Below are 23,203 nucleotides of genomic sequence, written 5' to 3'. Positions count from 1 at the left end.
TTTGATTAATCTCACGCGATTTCGTAATTAATTTCTTACTAGTGATTATCTATTGTCGCGAAAAGGCAATAATTCGCGAAAGCACGAAATAAATCTCCCGAAAATTTATTCGACTAGAGTAAATAATATCATTATACCTAAGCTACTTTGATCATAATTCGTCCATGTTAACAAGAAAGTAATACACGGGTTTCGAATTAAATTTTTGCTTAGCTTTAGCTTTGATCCCATGTAAATTTGCACGAAAAATATCAAGTAAACAGAACAAAAATTGGCCGTGTATCAAGCAATTTTAGCTCATTTTTCCATTTTGACAGACTTTATGGGTCATTATGAAAACAAAAAACATTAAAATAAAAAGTCAATCGTTTAATCATATTTCTTTTATTGAATTTAAAATAGAAAAACATCTTTTGAATGAACACCTGGCTTTCAAAAGAGAAGAAAGGAAATCTATCAACCTTTTATAAGGCATTTCCCCTTATCGCTCCTTTTATTTACTTGATTTTTTCTCTCGCGCCAGATTTAATTCGAAACCCGTGTATTGGAGTCATGTAAAGTGAATTTCATATTCTGCTGTTGTAAAAGTAAAGAAATATATTGTATTTGTCATGATAATAGTCGATACGTTTATAAACTGAACTACAAAAATGCTAAAGACGGAAAAATTTACAAAACTACTTTATACTAAAAATTTGTCATTTTATTTCTTAAAAAATATCAAATAAATGATGAAAAAGAAATTAAATGAAATAAAATCTGAACATTCTTAATTTCCTTTTTTTATTACTGTAATGAGTTTTAATTTTTCGAAGGTTCTTCTCGGGTTTAAAGATTTCTAACAACCATCTTCCCGGTAATACTTTGTTCATGTTTTTCATGTTTTTCATGTTAGGAGATTTCGGACAAAGAGCTTGGTACCTTAAAGGTTTTATTTTTAAATAAGAGTGATATCGTTTGCTTAATCATCAATTTTAATTCACAAGCCTTTTCACATTGAATTGACACGGATGTGGAGCAAGATTGGTCAGAAAGAGGAAAAGAAAAACATTTTTTGCTTATATCAACATAACATAACATTAGGGAGACACTGTCCTGATATGAAAAATGTGTTTGGTATGAAACACTTCTGTAAAAACAAAACCTTTAAAAGTCTTCGAATTTTGGATTACTAGCAGATCTCGCATAAATACAGTGGTTCTCCAATTAAATTAAGGTTAGTGCCTCTCTTAGAGGTTTTAAACAGAAAATACATAACTAATAATAACGATCGTTGACAAAAAAAAAGTAACAAATTTGTTTTTATAAAATGCTAATAAAAACACCAATTATATAAATAACATATCCAAAGCCTGTACCCTCTCTTTCTGCATCAGGTCCGACGAAGTACCCAAATTATAAAAACTCTGCGAGTAACCTAGACTACACTCAAGGAAACTTTACAAATGATGCTATTGAACTTGAGAAAAAAACCTTGAACATTAAATTACTTTCGGTAAATATAACTAACATATATAATATATTGAAAATTTCCAATGTTTCCAAGTTTCCCGAAAGCCGAACAGTTTTGCCCACGTAATGCTATTGGCAATTTTCTTTATTATAGCCTTTCATTGAAAGTACTCTTTCAACAAATTTGTACTATCTCTCAGCAAGAATTCATTTTAGTAGGGTATTGATAATAAATTTTAAAAAATCTGCAGCCATCAATATATAAACATCTTCCATTTTTTAAATACAGTGTTAGTTTCTTTAGCTATGAGCGTAGAAAACGAATTTCTCGTTCTTAAATGTTTTCATAATTCAAATTCATAATTTAAGACCAGTACAGTATTGGTCTAGTGAGTCATCAGGGGTTTGCGCCATTAAACGCGTTTACTTCACAGATTTATAAAGCCCGAAGGGCTAGATGTTGTGCTTTGCCTGTCGTATCTCGTTAGGAAATCCTACCTAGGTCACGTGAAAATAGAAATAGAATTTCAGCGCTTGACCAATCAGAAGCCTCGCGGGTTTTTGAAAACAATAGCAACAATATTTTTTGCGATATTCATTTTTTTTGCCTGCTCTGGCTTAAAGCACAACATCTGGTCCTTCGAGATTTATAAATCTGTGGTTTACTTAGTCTTGAACCAAAACATTCTGGTAATTGCTTTCCCTGGCTACCGTCACATTTGACACCGCACCATAAAACCACTTCATTGGCTTTCTTCATCAAATAATACCCATCCATGTAACAAACGCACGAAGAAATGAACCAATCAGGTGATTAATTTGGGTAGCAACAATGCGGTTACCATGCTACCACGTGTTAACCGTTTTGTATTGTCTGAGCTTGGTAATTCTAGAAGGGCATGGCACGAGCGCATGCTCAATAAACGACTGCTACATTGACTGCCCGTTGACACGGCTAAGGGTACACCATCGTCTGTATCCCAGTTGAGTTTGGAACGATGGTATTCGGGTCTTGTGTCTAAACAAGCGTCAAAGTCGATCTAAAAGGGTAAGATAGAAAGGTCATTGTTAAAAGGTCCTTAAACTACATGTTAAGAGCCAGTTCCATCTCTACCACGGGCGATTTCTTGTGTCATTATCGAAAAAACAGGGGCTCTTTTGAGAAAAGGAAAGATGTCGTGACATTGAGGTGGATAAAGTAAGGTTTCAAGAAGTTCACTTATACATTCCTTTTACAAGGAACTCCCAATTTTGGGTTCAGGGCTGGGGTTTCTTAATATTCTAGCTCTTTTTTTCTAAAAAATTGCTTTGACCACCCCTGATATTCAACCATATTCATGCTAAATTGTGTCAAGGGCTATCGTTTGCCAGGCTTACATTATCTAAAAAGCAAATTTACGAATTGGCTAGTTTCAGGGCTCGAGCCTTAGCAGCCTGATTGCTTATATAAAAATGTATACTAAGAATAGAAAATCACTCTACTAAAGAAGAAATAAGAAAAAAAGTGCAGACACGGAATGCTTTCTAACCGTAACAAACGACAGTACTTCGATTGGGCTAAAATACTAAAAACGTCAATCTCGTCGTATTACACAACAAAATTTTGAACATACTCTAGCCTGGATTCTTTGTAAATGGGGCTTCCTGTAGCCTGCCAACTTCCGAATGGCGGGTAGAACAAAGAGATAAAAGGTGACCATGGCTGATACCGGGTTGCCAGGCAACGCAAAGAAATAAGTAGTTTTCGATCCGCGAATGATGGTGGCAAATGTGGTAGGTTTCCTGAAATAAAAATGTTTGAAATCTTTCAAGACACTCTATAAAATTACCATTTTCACGGGTCAGTTTTTTTGGTGATAACATAGGGAAAAGGTCTACCAAACCATTTTGTCGGGTAAAAAAAAGTTATAATACGGGCAGCAATCATTACGACTGATTGAATATTGTTGTTTCTTTGTTTTTGAATACCTTATCGGCCCTTTTTACGCCGAACGCTGTAATTAACGATGATAAAATCCAGATCACACATTTTGAAGCGGTTGTCATTTTCCCTTCCGTTCTTTTCTAGCTAATGCAGGGCTCCATATTTCTCTAAGGTGTTATTCATACAGGAGATCAATCAATCAATCCACCTATTTTAGAGGGACAGTTTTAGTCAGTAATAAAAAGTCGGAGATGAGGATTGTGCAGTTTATTCATACCCTGGCTTCATGTTCAGTCTTCCAAACTTCACTTCGCCAAAATTTTCAAGGAACTTCTTCACTAAGTCCTGTAAAAGATAAAATAAGAATAAATTTCAAGTCAAAGAATGAATTGTTTCAACGACAGCTCCTCCGCTAAATTAGTAAACTTCGAAAAAAATGAGAGGAGAGAAGCGGACCCTCCAATATCATCGGACCGGGCCCTATCCCGGGATAGTTTCCTACCCCTAGGTAGGGAAATCACAGCGCTTACCAGATATTGTACTCTGTGCTCGCGACACATCAGAGCCGTGCTGTATCGATGATGATACTCGCACAGTACGGGAGAAACTTGCGTTCTCGCAGGTACTGAACATATGAGTACCATCACCACACCACATTCAATGTCCGGCATATCTCCCCATACTCTTGTATCAGAGTGATGGTACCCTATTCCCCTCACATGGTATGGGTTGACCCGGGCCAAGGTACATTCACTTGCCAATTGAATCGTAGCACCGAGTGGGAATCGAACCCTGACCTCCAGCACGGAAGTCAAGAACGATGACCACTACACTACTACGCCTATTTACTATAATTCTATAAGTCCACTTAGTTCTAGGTTGAACAGGTTTCCTGGAAGCGTTAACCCCATTTTTAAGCCTCTCATCTTCTAGGACCACTCTCATAATCTAGGCTTAAGAACGTAAAAGTAGGGTTTTAACAAATAATTTTACAGACGGAGAAGATATCTAAAAGGTTCTAGGCACGAATATGGCTACCTTTTCTCCCATGGAGACGCCACCGGTAGAGATGATGACTCGATGTGTTCCATCGTCAATCACGTTCAACAGTTTTTCTTTCATCAACGAATAACTGAAAAAATGAAGAGAGAACAACAACTTTTAATTCACGTGGTCCAAAGTAAGCCCTCCGGAAAGTCACTATTCATATTAACGTTTTAGCAATCCAGATTTGAGTAACTTTTTACTTAACTCATACAAGTGCCTGGTACGTCGGATTTAGTCTTGCGTAAGATAAGAAATAAACGAAGAACTCCATTCATCGCGGAAACAAACCGATTGAAATATCACCATTAGAATTCAAAAGTTTTCTTAAAGATTCATTCTTCAAGAATAAAGAAGATAGGTTTAAAATATCCGCATCATATAACTTACTCGTCAGAGATGGTTCCAAGGTCAGCAGCATTGAAACCCTGTTCACGTATCGCTGTCAATAATGCAATTTTGTTCGAATCGAAGATTTGCCCCTCACTTCGTTTTGAACCTGGTGTCACCAACTATGAGATAAACAAAAACAAGAGATATTAATGCCAGGGACGTTCTTTTTTTGCTTCATTTACGAAATTAAATTTCATTAAAGAACAGCCGGAGTCACTAAACTCTTTGAGCGCAAAATTTTCTGATATTAAAGTGAACTTCTCGAACACGAATTCAATATTCTTACTGCGAATTTTCTAATTCAAAACAAATTCCGAGCATTGTTTATGTGCGAGCAGATTCCTTGAAATATATTGAAAATGTTCGACTCAAGCAAAAATTAAGACGAGGTAGAAAACCCTGGAGTGGTAGCTTATTAAAGGGGAAAACTTAAAGTTTTTCGTCAGATAAAATATTCGTCGGGGGAAAACTTCGTTACTTTTTTGCAAATACTTTTCAACTGCCCCTTGAAGCTGACCCGAAAAGTTTTTGACGACGATAAGTTTTTTCACTTACCTAAAAATTTCGTCACTTTTACTTTAAGAGTCGAATTATTTGAGAATACTTGCAGCATCCCCTTTCGAAACTATTGCGAAAGTTTTTGGGTGGTTTGATTTAAACATTTTTTTGCTACCGAGCAACGACTTTAAAAATTCCAGATATAAAACCCATATTTGGAATTTTCAAGCGTGACTCAGTACACGAATTGTCAGAATGTTTGAAATGTTCTCTTTTAATTCACCCCCATTATATTTCCGTGAGAGGTTTTGTAAAACTTTTAAGACTCAAAAATGAAAATCAATAAATTATACCCGAGAGATATTTCTTTGACATATTAATGGTCTTATAATGATCGGAGTATGACATTAATCTCATGTCACTTTTTTTTATCAATGACTCTCGACATGGCGAACTATAAAAAAAATTCTCGCATGACCCCATGATCTTAACTACATGAATGTCACAGATTTTCGTGTTTCGCGCAAAATTTCACAATTTTAGCGAGTGAGCCTTAAATGTAAATTAATTCTGACTAAATAAACTACCTTATTGGAACTAATTTTCGCGGGTTTTAATTTTAGCGTTTTTCGCGGTTTTTCGTCAAAATCGCGAAAATTTGATCCCGCGAAAAATTTTGAGAGCTGAAAACCGCGAAAATTAACTTCTGCGAAATACAATTTTTTCCAATTTTATCGAAAAATTTGAAAAACCCCTAGGAAAATGAAAGAAATTTGTCCAAAAAAGGGCAAAACCGCGAAAATTAAAACCCGCGAAAATTCCAGAATGGAAAAAACCGCGAAAATTAAAACCCGCGAAATGCAATTTTCTGGATATTTTTTTTCGACCGCGAAAATTAGTTCCCGCGAAAATTAGTTCCAATAAGGTAATTCTTGCTGATTAGCAAAACTAAATGCCGTTATAACATACAACATATCGACCGCAAAACGGTCTCACGCACAAAATTTTCTGGACACGAGATTCCCTGACAAAGAGAACTACTGAGCTGTCCAAAAAGAGCTTTGAGAAGAGGCGGTCACTCCACTTTTCACACTTAACGTATAAATGATTTCATTTTTTCGTGGGAAAATTATTGATAAATCTTGAATATCGTTATATATATATACTATATGTGAGCACATGATGAGATGGACGAAAGTTTTCATTCAAATTGAACGTTCTTAGTCGCACGAAATTCTCACCAAGTTCTAAAATGTCTCTGAGTAAGAATCGACCCTGTTGTGTGAACAGTCCCATTAATAATAATTCATATCCTAAATCGGTAGGAAACATAGGCCTCGCCATTCACTAAAATTAAAATATCTCATACTTTCACCAAAGCCGTGCTATACCAGACCATTAGCAGTATTTGGCAAAAAATATCTTTCATCCAATAAAATACCTTAAATCTTAGCGGGAACTTATTATTCGCGGTCGAAAAAAAAATTCTAAAAAATCGTATTCGACAGGAATCGATTTTCGCGGTTTTGCCTCATTTTCCATTTCATTTTCCTAGGAATTTTCAAATTTCTAGATGATAAATGGCTAAATTTGTAATTTTTGGGTTTTAATTCTCGCGGTTAGTTCCTGCGAAAATTAGCTCCCTTAAGGTAGAATTTTCATGGATCCACAAAATAAATATGTCCGTGTTAATCACTTCCTTTAAAAGTCGGTTAGGATATTTTTTGAAAGTGAAAATGAAGAAAGAAGAAATGAAATACCTCATCACCAGTTGAGATGATTCCAATGGATGGTGGAGTGTACACTGATACCTGAAAAATAGAAAAGAAAAGAAATCCAATATGGTGGTCAAAACTTTTTCAAATTCGATCAAAAAATTTGGTCGTCCACTGATACCTTTGAAACACCCTCGTTTTTTTTATCGTGGGTACTGAACAACCGGCGAGTTGGTTTTGAAAAGATTCAAAAAATTGGAATTCACTGGTTACCAGAAAGCTGCCCAATGGAAAATCTAAAGCGGTGACAGAACAACAAGCTGAATTTCACTCGGATGAGGGATTTAAATAGAAAAAGATGAGGGATGTTGATGATTGGATCGAAGCTATATTTTCAAAATTTCAAAACGGTCAAAAACAAAAAAGATTTCTTAAAGGGGATATCAAAGTTGACTTACAGTATGTACACCAGCCATTGCTAGAAGACCAAGTTCAGCTGGACCTAGTTTTTCACCAGAGCTCAAAATGGTTTCACCTTGTTTGATATCAAATCCAACAGGCCTGTTTATGAAAAGATGAGGAATAACTAAAACATTTTAAAATCAGAAAATTGGACACCCAAAACTAACATTGAACTAAGTTTGACGTGTAAAGGGCTCATACATAAGGTGTGTACCTACACGTTTTTTTTATAAGAACATCCAAAAATTTTGAAGCTTTCGGATGTTCTTAACTCTTTGAGTTTCAAAGCCTAAAAATGTTCTTAACATGTTCTCATTTTCCCCATTTTTATATGTATTTTGGTCCATTTTCCTAAGAAATTGGCCGTTTTCGAGTCGGCAAGTGTTCTTAACTTGTTCTTAATATTTTGGCCATCGAAGCCTTATATGTTCTTTATATAGTTTGTTCTAAAAAAAACGTATACCTTATTGGAACTAATTTTCGCGGGAATTAATTTTTGTCAAAATCGCGAAAATTTGAGCCCGCGAAAAACTTTGAGAGTTAAAAACTGCGAAAATTGATTCCCGCAAAAAACAATTTTTTCCAATTTTATCGAAAAATTTGAAAAATCCCTAGGAAAATGAAAGAAATTGTCCAAAAAAGGGCAAAATTGCGAAAATTAAAACCCACGAAAATTCAAGAATGAAAAAAAACGCGAAAATTTAAACCCGCGAAATGTAATTTTTCGGATTTTTTTTTCGACCGCGAAAATTAGTTCCCGCGAAAATTAGTTCCAAAAGCCAAAAATTTGTCTACAAGAATTAAGGGGGCAGAAAACTGAGATATCGATTGCAGACTATAATTTGTCTTGTTTAGATAGAGATCAGCGGGTCACTATTAAATCCAAAAGAAGTTACGAAAAGGAATTCGAATTTCTTTAATGAATGCTAATTTACTTTTATAACATGAGATAAAATTAATTAAGTGTCCACGTTTTCTTAATTTCATTACATTAGTAATAAACGCGTTGTAAAAGTTGGTGACCTAGACTATTAGTCTCGAAAAATTATAATACCTGACTTCTTGAAGTACACGCGGCGCGGTCTTGATTCGGACGCTCACTTCAACGCGACCCTGATAAGTGACAAAGTGAAAATACACAGTAGGATATCTCGTTAATCCGAACTAATTCAAATCTCTATTTTGAAATTCGTAAAATGCCACAACGTTGCCTGTTATATCAAAACATAGTCTTAGAAAATATAATAAGCTCTGTAATGCGTGAACAATGTATCGTTGATCCAGAGGCGATTTGGAAGTTCAGAAGAAATTTCTGAAAATTTTAAAATTTGATTTGTAAAAACTGTTACAATGCATCGTCTTCACATGATTGTTACCCAACCTAGTTGAGCCAATCAAAAGGGGAAAAAGAGGTCATAAAAGGGAATCTCATCTTACATCTTGTTTAGATTCAACGAGTTCAGTTTCTTCCACCATAACGACGGCGTCAGCACCGGGTGGTAATGGTGCTCCAGTGTTTATACGACTACATTGTCCTGTACGTATCGTCTTCACTGGCTACGCAACAAAGAAGAGATGAAACGTCAATAAAAGGTTTCTATAGCCTTCATTCAAAAAGATCCTGGTTAGGTCAGTCTAGCAAGCTAGACTACTAATTCAGACATAGTAGAAATAAAGCAAAAAGTAATGGAGGGAACAAATTTTAGTAGACAAACTAAACCCCATAACAATTAATAATCGTATTATCATATAACGCCTATACTTCTGTATTACACGCATTATAAACGACTCCAGTCTAAGGTTAGGTATATGCAAAGAGAGGTAGCGCCTGCCTTTATTTGATAGCATTTGACTATTCTGTGTGACCAACGTTACCTGCAGCCAGTAGGGGATATTTGTTTTGAAATATAAAAGAAGATCAGGTAAGATTTTTTTTGTTTTTGACCACCGAAAGACTCGTCCCAGGCTGGTAAATCAAAATTTGAACTAACGCAATTTTTAAGTGAAAATATTTTAAACTTGCCACTTTTCCAGCAGTGATGGGTTCCAGTACTGTTCGCACACCTGCACCGTCAGAAGCTACAAATGAACAAGACATTAGTATAAGTGATTGAATGAGATGTAAATGATTTGACCTTGGTATAGACTATGCTATAGTCTAAGGAAAATCATTATCTAAGAAAAAAGCTCAAAGCCGAAGAGAATTCGCAAACCGGTTTTTTTACACCGAAAACAATCAGTAGAGTTTTTGACGGTCGTTTGTCCGAAACTCTATCGTCACCGATTTTTTTTCTATATACGACTGTAAACTACGCACTATATTTTCCCGCTTTTACCATCCCTTTAAGGGACAATAGCATCGTACTTATTATTCCTTTCAGCACGCGAAATCTTGTAAAGCTAGAACACTCCAGAGTAAGACTCTTGTAACTTCAATATTTGTAGACAGCCAAATATTTAGTAATTCTAGATGCAGTTCTTCGAGTAGTTTCACGGTACCCATGGACAACTGACTAGGAACCGAATATATAGAGCGTTTATGTATGACGTGTTTTATGCAGCGGAGGTGGTTAGTTTTTGATTTGCCTAGGTCCTGACTAACTAAGGACGACAGTAAATCAGTGCTTTTACAATCCTTGATTTTGCGGATAAAAACTGCAGGTCGTGCCAAATCGTTCGAGTCACTCCCGCAGTTCCAACATCCTCAAAAGAGTAGACACGTAAACTCGTTTATAATGTAAACAGAACGGAGCGGAACATTGGAAAACGAGAATTCGTCGAACTGTAGTCCACTAGTTTGCGAAAACAACGCCTTAGACTACTAGACCATCGCTCCTTAAACAAAGAAACTAAATCAAATCGATGTGCTGGATGTTTAGAAAGAAACCGTATTTACCAATGACAGCGTAACCATCTTTTACAGAAGCAGCAAACGGAGGATAAGGTTCTTTGGCTCTCACATCTTCCATCAATATCTTGCCCAGCAGACCTACCAAAATGGTGATAGTTAATGAAAGAGCACAATATTTAAAAATCATGAAATTTCAAAATTTCAAATGCACATGAACCTATTCCAAAATAAGTTTTCCTTGTCGCTCTCGACTCTCAAGATTCGTTTTCAAGAGGGAAATAATAAAGGGCGGCAGAGGTCACGGCGTATCTCATTTACGGCCATTCCCACTTGTTGGGTTATGGTGTTTCCTTCGTTAAGCGACGCACGTAGATTTTGTATTCAAACGCCGCCCTCTAATACGCGCCGCAAATTCAAACGCAGTGCTTATTAGAAAATTAAGAAAAATAAGATGCAAAAACATCACATATCCCTTAATTCTTCCTCGCACGTTTCTTACCCCACCCCTCTTCTCCCGATAGAACCTTCCAAAGTTATAAAACCGGCGCCCTAGTGCTTATTTCTCAAAATATGGTAGTATGTATTTTTCTTTGAAAGAAGTAAGGAAAGAAAATCGAAAGGTATTCAGGAGACTCGGTGAAAAAATAATAGTATTTCTTTTTTTAAAGAATATTGCAGAAACTTTCAATGACCTGATCAAAATTTCCCACGTATTTAGGTATTAGTAGAAGTTTAGCATTCAAGTTGTTCTAAATAGGCGTGATTGCGTAATAAGAGTCTGTCGGCATTGTACTCTGATTTAATTGGATCAAAATTAAACCAAATTGCAGTTTTTCACTATAACGAGGTCCAATCTCGTTGTTATGTCTACACAATGTAATAGGAGTTTCATTGCTTGCAGTGGAAAACCTTTTTTACACGTGTCTGTCGATATTTGATTTAAAAACCCATAAAAACATTGTGTCGGTATTTCACGATCGATTCAACTACACTTTTTTTTTTTAAGAAACACACTTTTAAGAAACATGAGGCTCAGAATGCCTAAAAACTAAGAAACATCTAAGAAACATGCTGAGGCTGAGAATGAGAAAATAATATTTTCTAATTCAGTTTTTTTAAGAACCTTCCAATCCAGCCTTCCATAAGGCTGATTACGTCAAAAAGTTTAGAAACATGTAAGAAACATTTAAGGCTCAAAAGGCCGATTTCTTAAGAAACATTGAGGCTGCTTGGTAAAACTAGTTTCTTAAAAAAAAAAAACGTGTATTTTAAAAGTGTCGCAAGCGTTATTTCGGGATGCTTGTAGTTTTTATCTCTTTTTTTCATAGACTTGTTGCCTTGCCTATACCAGACGACCACGGCTTTTTTTTTCGACATCACACTGATAAAAAAATCGCGTATTGGGATAGAGATAATGAATTCGCGAATTTTTTACGGTGAATCAGTTGGTTTAACGGTTTTGTTTATAGTTTTTTATCATTTCACTCCCTTCAAGGAAAGACAAAGATACACGTTTTCTTATAAGAACATCCAACTTTTTGAGTTTTAAGCCTCTTAACATGTTCTTACTTTCACCATTGTGTGAGTATTTTTGCCCATTTTCTTAAGAAATCAGGTGTTAGAGCCCGCAAAGACTTAAAATATTCCTAACTTGTTCCTAATATTGTTTTATTCGGCCCTCGAAGCCTTATGTTCTTATATAGTTTGTTCTTATAAAAAAGGTATATTGCACATAGAAATCTAAAAGAATTCCACATACGAAAGTTTGAAAGCCAGGACTTTCTTTTATAAGATCAGAAAAGTGATTTTCTCTTACCTGCATGCAAATTGACGAGATGTCTTTTCTTGGGTACTTTGATGCAACTGAGAACGAGGGAGAGAGCCTTACTGACACACACCATGGGGTAAGGGGAGAAGCGATCGCGCTCTGCTACGCGTGGTGTATCGATGTAAACTGAAGCACGAAAAAAAAAGAAGATTTTACAGATAAAGTTAAACGCAAGAAGACAAAGGGGAAGGCTTTTGAGAGGCTGAAGTCGATATTGTTAAAAATCTTTAAAATGTAGAATGTTAGAATATTTCATATAAGGTGAAACATTAAAAGCCATCAGATGTGTAACCAAATATCAGAATAAAACATGACACATTTTTGTTTGAAGGATATTTCGACCTCTTACATGTCTTTTTGAGCATAAATAAAAAATCAGAAAAATTTACAACTTTTATAATAATAAGCATTTTCAGCCTCCACTCATATCAGATAAGATAAGAGTTGATTTTTAAAAACACGATTTATTCGCAGTCTTCGAGATAAAAAACCAAAAAGGCTTCTAAGAGAGGTACACAGTGTTGGCATTGATTGCCCCTTTAAAATTTCAAACATTGAAATAAAGCAAACCATTTTTAGGCCAATCCATGTCGTTGAATTCATATAGCATACGAAAAAATGATAGTATACCAAAAAAATAACTTCGTTTTTCACATGGACAAAAAAAGTGCAATAAAAACTTAATAAAAACACAACTTAGTAAAAAAAAGGTTTTTTTTACAAGATTCGAATTTTATCTGATTAGATAGATAAGATGGTTACCCTAGCAACAAATAACGACAAGCAATGGTATATCCACGTTCCAACTGAGTCAAAAAGCAATAGTTGTAACAATTAAAAAAAATCAAATTTCGATGTATCTGAAATTAAAATCAGGTATTTTCTAAGCTATAATTTCCGTTATTAGACCAACCCACCCCTGACACTTAGGACGTCTCGTTTCATTAATAAATAGATTCGTGGTTCAACATATCAAATTTCATTTCTATTGTTTATATCCTTTTCATCCCGTTTTTAGCCGGGTCTTATGGGCACTAATTTTAAGCCTCCATAGAATAAAAGTTGGCGTAAAAAGGACTGGTTAGTAGTAAGGTAGTATGTATATCGAGTTTATTGTTCTACATCTGCAATTTGAGCTTTACTAAGCTCATTTGACGTTAATCGATACTTCGATTATCAGCCGGATTGAGAGAGAATGATATATAAGTGAAGGTAGAGAGTCTATCAGTCTATCTAACCCACAACCTTGCGCACCGTAGCTGGATGCTCTACCTTCTCTAATACAAACCCATACGATCCTTATACGTCTGTGTTTCAGACTACCGTAAGCCTGTATCTCGTACCCTCGTGTACAGAGCAATCTTACAATCGCTATCCTCAGAAAGTGAGACAGCAAGGTTAAACAGTTAAGTCTTTAAAAATGATAACCCAATACCTTTTTTATGATGACATCCTGTAGATGGTCGTCCCGATTCTGAAGATGAATAGCCTGAATAACACGGTTCTGAATAGCCTCCAGGCTCTGACGATGTAATGGATGATCCATAGCTTTGTAAGCTCTGCAAACTTTGAAGACTTTCGATACTTTGACGGTTGGAGTGAGGTGGCGGCGTGCCCTTTAATAAAAGAAGAGATGATAAAACAGCCAATTATGTGAAGATATGTTCAGTATCTTTCTAATCTCCTAGTAGATCCCGATTACTCTGCACGACGCACGCATTGACTCTTAAGGCTCTCTGGCTCCGTAAAGGGATCTTCCCGTGTCAACAGTTCTCATTTAAGATCTGCAGCAGCCAGATTCTGGTTAAATATTTAAATTGAGCTTTTGGGCGCAGTGACTATCTGAATTTAAATAACCACATTTCAATCATAATCATAGTTAGAACCGAGTCACTTTCACTTTCATTTTCGTTTTCGTTTTGAATGTTTTGGCTGAGCAAGCATGTCAGATCATCAAATTCACTGCATCTCTTTTAGAGCAGATTAACCCCCTTTTTTAACAAAACATAAGATATCAAAGTCCCCAAATAGCGAGAAATGGGAAAATGATTACTGCGTAATAATTTTCTGAGGTCAAACATAAAATCGTTGTTGATTAGGCCACTCCTACAGTATACCCTAAACAGTTTTTTAATGGATCATGCTATAAAGTATTTCAAATGGTTTACTATTTTGGTATTGCTTCGTCATGTAAATGTAAATAATGAAGAAAGCCAAAAATTGTTTTAGGAAGTAAAACTAATATGAAAGGTTATTAACCTTTCCTTTTAAAGATTTTTTTAAAAACAAGTAAGTTTAGTTAGTTTTGCAAGTTATAGTTTGTGCAAATATTAACTTTAAAGAACTCACTCTAGGCACCTTAGGGGAAAGCTCTGAAGATAAAAAACTGAGTATGGACTATATTATCGTTTTTAGGAGTTCCAATTTAGAAGTGATGGTATAGAGTCTTTTTTTAAAATTTTCAATAGACCTGAAATTGCAACGTGTGAATTTTATAGGAGGAACTAGAAATAAAAAAAAAATCACTTGAGAAACTAAAGTTGACTGAAGCACAATATAATTGTGGCCTCGTTATGGAAAGCCACAAAAAGAAATATTATCCGACCAATTGGAATTTCATTCATAAAAAAAGGTAATTCAAATCCCTTTATGGTTAGAGGCAGGCATACCGATAAAGAAAAGAATAATCATTTTGAAATAAAAAACAGAATGCTCTGGAAAATTAATTTAGCATTCACATGTCAATTAGGTAGATCCAATTATTTACAAGAATACTATTCCTCTGTAGATTTTGGAGATTTTGTGGTTGTTCCCTTCTTTTGCAAGATTCTTATTTCTTCCAAAAAAGATTAATCATGTTATTACTTTAGATGATCCAATTTAACAGCTTGCCCCCAAATAGAGTAAGATGTAAATCTTGTGTTATATAAATGAGCTTGCAAAATTTATTTCTAAGGGTTTGCTATATGTTTTTTTTGTGCAAATAACACATAACACAATAATGTGAATTGGTAACACCAGGAAGTTGCAAAGAGGATATGATTCACATAAAACTGTAACTGCTTTCTATTATGCATTCTTTTCTTCCGATCTTTAATTATAAATCAAACTTCAAAGTTTATGACTTAGAAAGAAATGGAGCAGCAGTTTCAATGATAAATTATCAACGTCATAATAAAAAACTGTCTAGCTGTTTAGTTTTTTTTGTCCAAACTCTGTCACGGAGTGATATGAATTACATATCATTAGAGTGAAATAGCTATTTCAGGTAATCAAGAAATTCGATCTTGTAATTACCAAAATGGATCTTTCAGTAACAGCTAATCCGCCTAATCAGTTAAATAAACATCTCTTTATCACTAACTAATCCTGAAACCATAACAATGCAATTATGAAAGATGCGTCGAGAAGTATACAAGGCTCAAAATAACGATTTTAAAAAGTTTGCACAAAATATCCAATAGGGGTTTCACCTTTGCTTAAAAATTTTAATTGCAAGAGAATTTTGCTCAGAAAATGTTTAATGTCCGAGCAGCATTTCTAGCCCTGGTGTATTGTATTATCGATACATACCATAGAGGAAGAGCCATCACATCCTGGTACTAAACATATGATACCACTTGCCGAATCATCTAGCGGTAAATTGTGATCATGATGATGGTGATGGTGATGATGATGGTTATGTGCGCTATAATTACCACTATCCCTATCAGTATCATGGGAGTTCATATGCCCATTTTGAAAATCCTAAATAAAACAAAATATTTTATTATATCATTAAAACGTAACTGCTTAAAATACATGTAACACCAATATGACTGGATCTTTTTATTTGAAGAAAAGCAGGAATTTAAAATATGCTATGTGCTCAGAAAGTAATGCATTCTTCAATTCAATAAAATGCATTTACGTAAAAAAAAGAATTATAAATAGCTGTTTGTTATCGAAAAGTAGGACCCATGAAGTTCAATCCTTGTCTTACTGTGGTGGGGGCTTCATTATCCATAGGCAAAGGGGATGGTGATTTTTGCATTTTTGAATGAGTCTGACTGACATTCTCTTCATTACTTGACACTAAATCTATAATGGATTTTAATAGATTTTTTTTTATAATAAACAAAAAGTAATCAACAAAAATCTGTCAAATAAACTTTCTTAACAGCTCAAATCATTTCATCAATTTCTTAACTTCACAGGGAAGAGGTTTGCCTTTGAAGTGCTGTGATATCTACAGATTAAATCAATCATGCCTTAGAATCTAATAAAAGCTTAGTGTCGGGATATAAGACAATTTTTGATGATAAGAGGATGAGAATTACACAAAATCAAGCCTCTTTTAAAATGGTGTACCAATCAGACCAGACAAGACAGATATTCTTTTCATAGTAAAATCTTAAACATACCAAAAGCATGAGGAAGTGCAGGTAGAATGAACTCAAAGCATTCCTATATAGAAAACCAAAAATTATGTAAATTTTACGTAAGACAATTTGATCACAGTATATAGTAATGTTTTTTATATCTCATGTTACATCAAAACATAAAGTTATATTTTTTTGAAAGAAATGAAGTGGTCATATATACCTGTGACCCTTTTTTACTGCCTGGTAAATTCACAATGATTGTTGATTTTCTGATTCCACATATTGGCCTAAATAATAAAAACAAGTCATTAAACTTATCATGATAATTTGCTTTTTCAATGTAAATCAAATTACATAAAAATAAACTAAAGATAAGTGATGCATAGAACAAAGTAGAATTTTTAAAGCCTATTGCAAACATGATCATGAATATAACTTTTAGTTACCGTGATAACATTGCCATTGGTGTGGTCTCTATAGATTTGGACAGCATTCTGATAGCTAGTCCAGGTGCCTCTCTTTCAATAACTTCTTTGGTAGCCTGAGTCAAGAGTACAACAAAAAAGTTTATAAAATCAATAAAAGATTTTGACACACTTCTTATCAAAGTTTGTGACCTAGGATTTAAGTACGTTTGGCAGACCGTTTTTATAATTTGGCATGTCCGGCCTAATACTGCTAGATATATTATGTTCTTATTACATACACAGAATAAACATTAACAATACCCCTAATTACCTCTGGTGTGACATCTCTGGCACTGAATCCTGTACCACCTGTTGTTAATATCAACACACATTTCTCTTGATCTGCCCAGTGTAACAAACAACTCTGAAAATAAATGACACATTGTATTGTATTGACTGATTATAAAACCTTGTAAAACAATTTGATTTAAATTTCAAACCGAACCATAAAATTATCTTTTTTCAATGTTCACCTAGAAAATATTGAGAAAATCGGGAATTGGAAATCTTTTTTTTTTACACTTTCTTGTTAGGTATCGTGAAGTCGGGTATAATTTTCTCAATGATTTAAAAGTATTGAAGTGGAAAATTCTACCACAACATAAATCATCCTATGAAAGAAAAAATATCAACCTTTTTCAATATTTGTATACCTTTATAATATGGACTTCATCAGGAACACATGATGAAAGGACTTGTACTACACCAAGCCTGTAATAAAAGCAGAAATAATCATGTCAGTGTGTTAATACTTTTGAATTGATTGATATTCCTCCTTGACCATAAACTGAGTGAAAGTGAATCCTTAATTATATAATTGAATATACTATTACTGTATGTATTTTAAATCTACTCTAAAACTTGCGTGATAGATTCTTCTAAATGTTAGATACAGTGGTGATGGTTTAATCATATAATTTCAAAAAAGGTAATTACAAAAGGCTCCAATACCTACTTTTGCAGATGTTTATGTACAAGGGCTTTCAAATTTGGTCCACTTTTGTCTTCTTGTGTTCCAGCTGAGCATCTATCACTCACTAAATATAGAGAAGGTTTTCAAACATTTTGATGCTGGAGTTACATAAAAACTCCTGAGAACTTGATGAATGAAATTTTGATCAGGTTTGAAAGTGAGATTAATGAGCCCCCCCTCCCCCGCAGTACCTAAATTTCACACATTCAGGTAACTTTTTTCAAGCTTCACACAAACAGGAATTTTCAAAAAATTGGGAAATTTCTTGTAAAAATCTGAGAAAATTGAGGAAATCGAGGAAATCTGTAAAAAAAAATTCATGTATTCACACAAATAGGGCATATTAAGACATTCATACAATCAAGAAGTGGGTTTTCATGTTCATGCAAGTTTTTTTCAATTCATGCATTTACACAACCAAAAAAGCCCAGTCACACATTCACACAAACTGCTAGAGGGTTCCGTTAATTCTGCACTGTAACATTGAGATTGTTTTAATTATGCGAATGAAGCAAGTAGTGGGAAATAATGTGATATTAAAAAACAGATAGAGAAAGCAGGAAAAGGCAAAGTGCTCCATGACCTTTTGTAAGATACACAATCATTTTGAATTTATCAAAAAATCCACCGACTCCAGCTAACAGCCTGGCTGTTTTTCACAACGTTCCCACGCCACAGACTGTCAAAAGTAAGTGTGTTGCCAAATTTGATAGTGGAAAAGCAAATCTCTATGCAATTTCTTGGACTGTATACAAAATATTGTGAAACAGAAATAAAACACAAAAATTTCAATGAATGAGATTGTAGAAAAACGGTCTATTCAGGTCTAAAAAATATTCAGGACTTAAATTTTCAGGAGACCACATACAAAAAATATAAAGAAAGGAATTTTACCTGTCAAAATACCAACTTTTATTTCTCTCGCTCCTGGAGGAGAATGATTTACATAATGTCCAGCCATGTTGTTCCTATTTCCTTCTAACTGTTAAATACTTAGGTCACAATATGAACTTTTGTGGTGTAAAATGATATCTATCTGTGCTAAAAAATCAACACGTGCTTTTACTTGCTCGACATCTTTTTGTTTATGTTTTGAATCTAAATCGAATTTTGTATTTTCGATCAATTTTATGTCGTCACTAACGCGTCCGGATAATAACTTTGACGAGAATGCTTGAGGCGGGCGGGCGGTAGGTTGTGGGCGGATCGGAATCGGAAATATTTTCTTCTCCGTGTTGGAACAACTAACAACTAACTTTTGTGTTGTTCTTTCGTCAAAAATAACCATCATTCTCTATGGAAAATATCCTGACGATGATGATTAGTTTAACCAAGATTCTCACTGAATAAAAAAAAGCCCAACTACAAGCTTTTTGATGCGATGATTGACATGATACACTTAATAAAAGATTGCGCCCGCGCGCGTAATAAAAAAACTCTTTTCTCTCTCACATTTTGGACTTTAATGATTAGTGTTGGTTAAGCTTGATATGCTTGACATTCTTTACATAACTTACAATGCGAAATAAGCGGAAATTACAAAGAATTAGTACACCATCAGAAAAGAAAACGACGAGAGAGAAAGGAGCGAACAAGAGGAACGGAGAAAAAACCCTCTGTACAAAAACTTTAGCGTCGTATATAAAAGTTATAAACAGAAAATCGCTGTTAACTTTGCTTCCGTCCCGTTACGTCGCCATGCTACCATCATAGTTTAATGCCGATTCAGTAAAAAGAACAGAAAGCCAATTAGTAAACAAAAAAGCACTACATTGTGCGTAAATAAGTTGTTGTAAGGAATTCAACCATCCAGAGCCTCTTATAATAATATGCATGACGAAACTATTTCAAAAGATTACATAATGAGTTGCTAAGGCCGAGAGGAAGAAGAGAAAAGTGATCCATGATGATGACTGACGAACAAACAAAATGAACTTCATCCTCGTTATTTCAAGAAACGACATTCGCCTTTTTAATAAAAAGGAAACGTTCAATCTCCTTCCTTGCCAGGAAATCCTCAGCGCTAACAAATCAGGGTAGAGCTGGGTATAACTCAAATCTACCGAGAATCGTCGAAAGTAAAGCGTTTTTAACTTCTCGTGTTTTGAAAATTCACGGCCTGCAACTGACTTTGGATGATACCTGGCCCTTGCCAGTTTCGCTTGCTCGGCGAGGGCGGACGGTTTCATGGGTATCTCGTACCCTACCTTATCGGGGCAAAAATATCTGGGGAAAGTGATGAACATTTTGAAGGAGTGACAAAAATTTTTCCCGACGAAATATTTCCCCGACATTTCATCACCCGACCAAAACTTGTACCTGATTTTTTTGTCACCGACCAAAAACATTTACCCAAAATCTTATACCGCAACCTAAATTTAAATCTAATTTTTTTACACCCTTATTTACCGAAATTAGTGCTTTAAACGTCGAATTATACAAGATCCATTTTCAAGCTAGTGAAGGAAACCATTTCTTTTGAACAGTTTAGTTGGGTGAAAGTGACGAATTTGAAAATTTTGGCCCGGGAAAAGTGACGAAAATGCCTCTAGTAGTTTTTCCCCGAACTGCCGAAGAAAAAAAAACCCGACTAAATAAAACTCCGGCAGCTCTACAACCTCGTAATATTTTAGATCTCACACTAGGGCCAGCACTATTTTTTGCTTGTTTGAATACTTCACCAGAAAAGGGGCCATCATTAGTCGGTCTAGAAAAAACTAAATCTTAGGCTACCATGATCGATAACATACGGTTACATTTTCAATCTTCATCCATTTGACAATCAAGAAAAAAGTTTCCAGGCTGCCCAAAAAAAAACAGTTATGGATAAAGATAGACAGAAGAACAGTCTGAGATTCAAGAGCAACTGAATTTGAAAACATTTACTAAATGATTATCCATACAAAATCGCATATATCCTTTCAATGACCAATATTAACCCAAAAATGTTACAGGTTAAAACACCTAAAACTACTCCAATCTCGTACCTCCCAAAACCACTTGCACAACTTTTTGAAAGACGTGATTCAATCGAAAAATCTTTCACGAGCTTAGCTATCAGAATCATAAAAAGCGGCCTAAAAGGGACTGGGTTTGAGTTTGAAAGCTACCCCACAAGTACAATCGGAAATTTTCGATACTCAAACCATTGGTAAGCAAATACAGGTAAAACATAAACCACCAATATAGGAGGATCCTGTTTTTATGTTGAGAGATCCCATCATCAAGTGCCACTGAAGAATCTCAATATACCTTCGGAAAACATTACCACCCTCAACTAATATGATTTTCATAAACCTTTTCATGTGACGATAGATATACCATAGAAAATTAAAAGCTTGAGAGTAGAAAAATATTTTAAAGAAAGGAACATGCATGATTTCAAAGTGAAAAGTATTGTCTACCATAATAAGATAAAGCTCCAAAGTTAATTCACAGGTTTTTAAAAACTTGATAATTTTCTCACGGCATGTGTTTTTGTTGAGATATTTGCCTACAGTGAAATTTCTGTGCTTAATGAATGACTCACACAAGATAGGTATTTTCTTTCGCTCGCGTATTTGAATAGTATTTGACCAAGGATTGTCTCGGAAGATTCTCTTGGAACTGGTGGGTTTAGAAAGAAAACTATGAAAATTATTAAAGACTGAGGTTTCTTAAAATTTAGCTGGTTTTTTAAAGCAAAACTGTTTTGTCAAATTTTGCCTAAATTTTTAGCGTTTTTGAACGGACGATTACTATAAAATTGTATTCAAATTTCAGTATCATGTCAAAATCGGCCAAAAAGGCAAACAAACCCAGACAAATAAATTAAACTCCAAAAATATCGTGAAAATATCTAATTAATTAAATTCTTGCACTTATAACAATAATTAAAATAATTGGGCATTATTAAATGACTATAACATGTAGCAACATGGAATTAATAAAAATTGCTGGAAAAACTAACGAGTCAGGGAATCAGATACTAATGTGAAACTTTACGTTGGAGAGATAGTTACGAGTGGATTAATGCTAAATTCGATTTACAACAAAGAACAAAGCATTTAAAGAATTTCCGCATCCTAAAAAAATTACAAATTTAATAAACTATTATTTTGTAAAATTTGCAAACACCTGACTCGCTAATGGTTAAAACGTCCGAAGAAAAAAACTTTGTTTGAAAAAATAAAAATTCTCTATCAAAAGACACAAAAAAACGCAACACGATTTTTAAAACTTGGGTTAGACGTGACTATGTACAAGCCAGTTTTTATGGAGACAAATAATATAATAATAATTAAAATAATACTTTATTCCTGCTTTCTACGAGACAAAGGCAAACTTTTACCCAAAAAACTATGAACTTTTGTTCATGCTGAGTAATTATTGCTATAACTGTAACTAACAGATAATTAATTTCAAAATTTGAAAATGATCCTTTTGCTGAAAGAATTTTCCTTAAAATTGAACAAAAATATTTAAATCTGACAGGGAATTTGTTAACGCCTTTCCAATTGCCAAAGGCCTAAGTGAGACTGATTTGTTAAAAGTGGTTATGATAAGTGAAGATTGCACCTTTATCTCGTAATAAATGTCAAATTATACCTAATTGAAAAAAAGAAAAAATTTAAAAGCGGGGCTTCTTTATCTCTTGAACCGTCAATTTTCTCTAAATTTGAAAGTGATTTAAAAAATATTCATAATAAGAGGTCAAAAAAATAATGAGTATATCAATAACTAATATATAACAATTTTTCTATTCAGAAGAAAACAAAAAATAATATTAAAAGTTTTGCATTACGCGTCCAAGTAGGTGCATGTCATTAAGAAAAAGTTAAAATTAAAAGTTGACTTTCGAAAATCAGTAATTTAAAAATCTTTTTCTTGAAAATCACTAAAGAATGGCAAAAATATTTTAAATCAATGCAGATTTTTCGGTATATTTCAAGAAGGATTTTCTTTCAAGTTGAATCCTAGAACATATTGGCATATTGTTCAACATGAAGACATTGAAATAGGAACAGATTTTTTACATCTACATTATAAAACTGTTCAAGCACCTTTTATGTTGAAGATTTTATGTAGCCCGTTAAGTCTCCTGCCGATTAGCGCGGAGAGAGAGTTATATCAAATTTCCGATAATGGGGAAATTATCTGTCCGTCCGAGAGCCTCTGCTGCTAATATCGGACCTCACGCTCACTTCACCAAGATTCTGAAATCTTCCCAATTCTTTCATATCAAACCCACGA

General features: G+C 34.4%; 1 protein-coding gene across 1 annotated transcript; it reads right to left on the bottom strand.

The window, feature by feature from the left end:
- Window positions 1–1,181: 1,181 nt before the first annotated feature.
- Window positions 1,182–19,096, bottom strand: LOC136806212 (gephyrin-like). The gene is made up of 22 exons (XM_067062774.1): window positions 18,866–19,096; window positions 17,954–18,035; window positions 17,652–17,709; window positions 17,270–17,362; window positions 16,978–17,072; window positions 16,752–16,818; window positions 16,571–16,613; window positions 16,150–16,247; window positions 15,741–15,914; window positions 13,603–13,783; window positions 12,156–12,293; window positions 10,385–10,477; window positions 9,508–9,567; window positions 8,926–9,041; window positions 8,543–8,601; window positions 7,485–7,587; window positions 7,072–7,122; window positions 4,811–4,932; window positions 4,415–4,508; window positions 3,654–3,721; window positions 3,066–3,234; window positions 1,182–2,492 (listed from the first exon to the last, which is right to left on the bottom strand). Exons 1-22 carry the CDS (start codon window positions 18,930–18,932, stop codon window positions 2,259–2,261), a joined length of 2,265 nt encoding a protein of 754 aa, XP_066918875.1. The 5' UTR covers window positions 18,933–19,096; the 3' UTR covers window positions 1,182–2,258.
- Between the last annotated feature and the right edge of the window lie 4,107 nt (window positions 19,097–23,203).

Source organism: Clytia hemisphaerica, unplaced genomic scaffold (genome assembly GCF_902728285.1).
Source record: "Clytia hemisphaerica strain Z4C2 unplaced genomic scaffold, Clytia hemisphaerica genome assembly, whole genome shotgun sequence".
Classification (NCBI taxonomy): domain Eukaryota; kingdom Metazoa; phylum Cnidaria; class Hydrozoa; order Leptothecata; family Clytiidae; genus Clytia; species Clytia hemisphaerica.
This window is presented reverse-complemented; position numbering and strand designations above follow the sequence as displayed.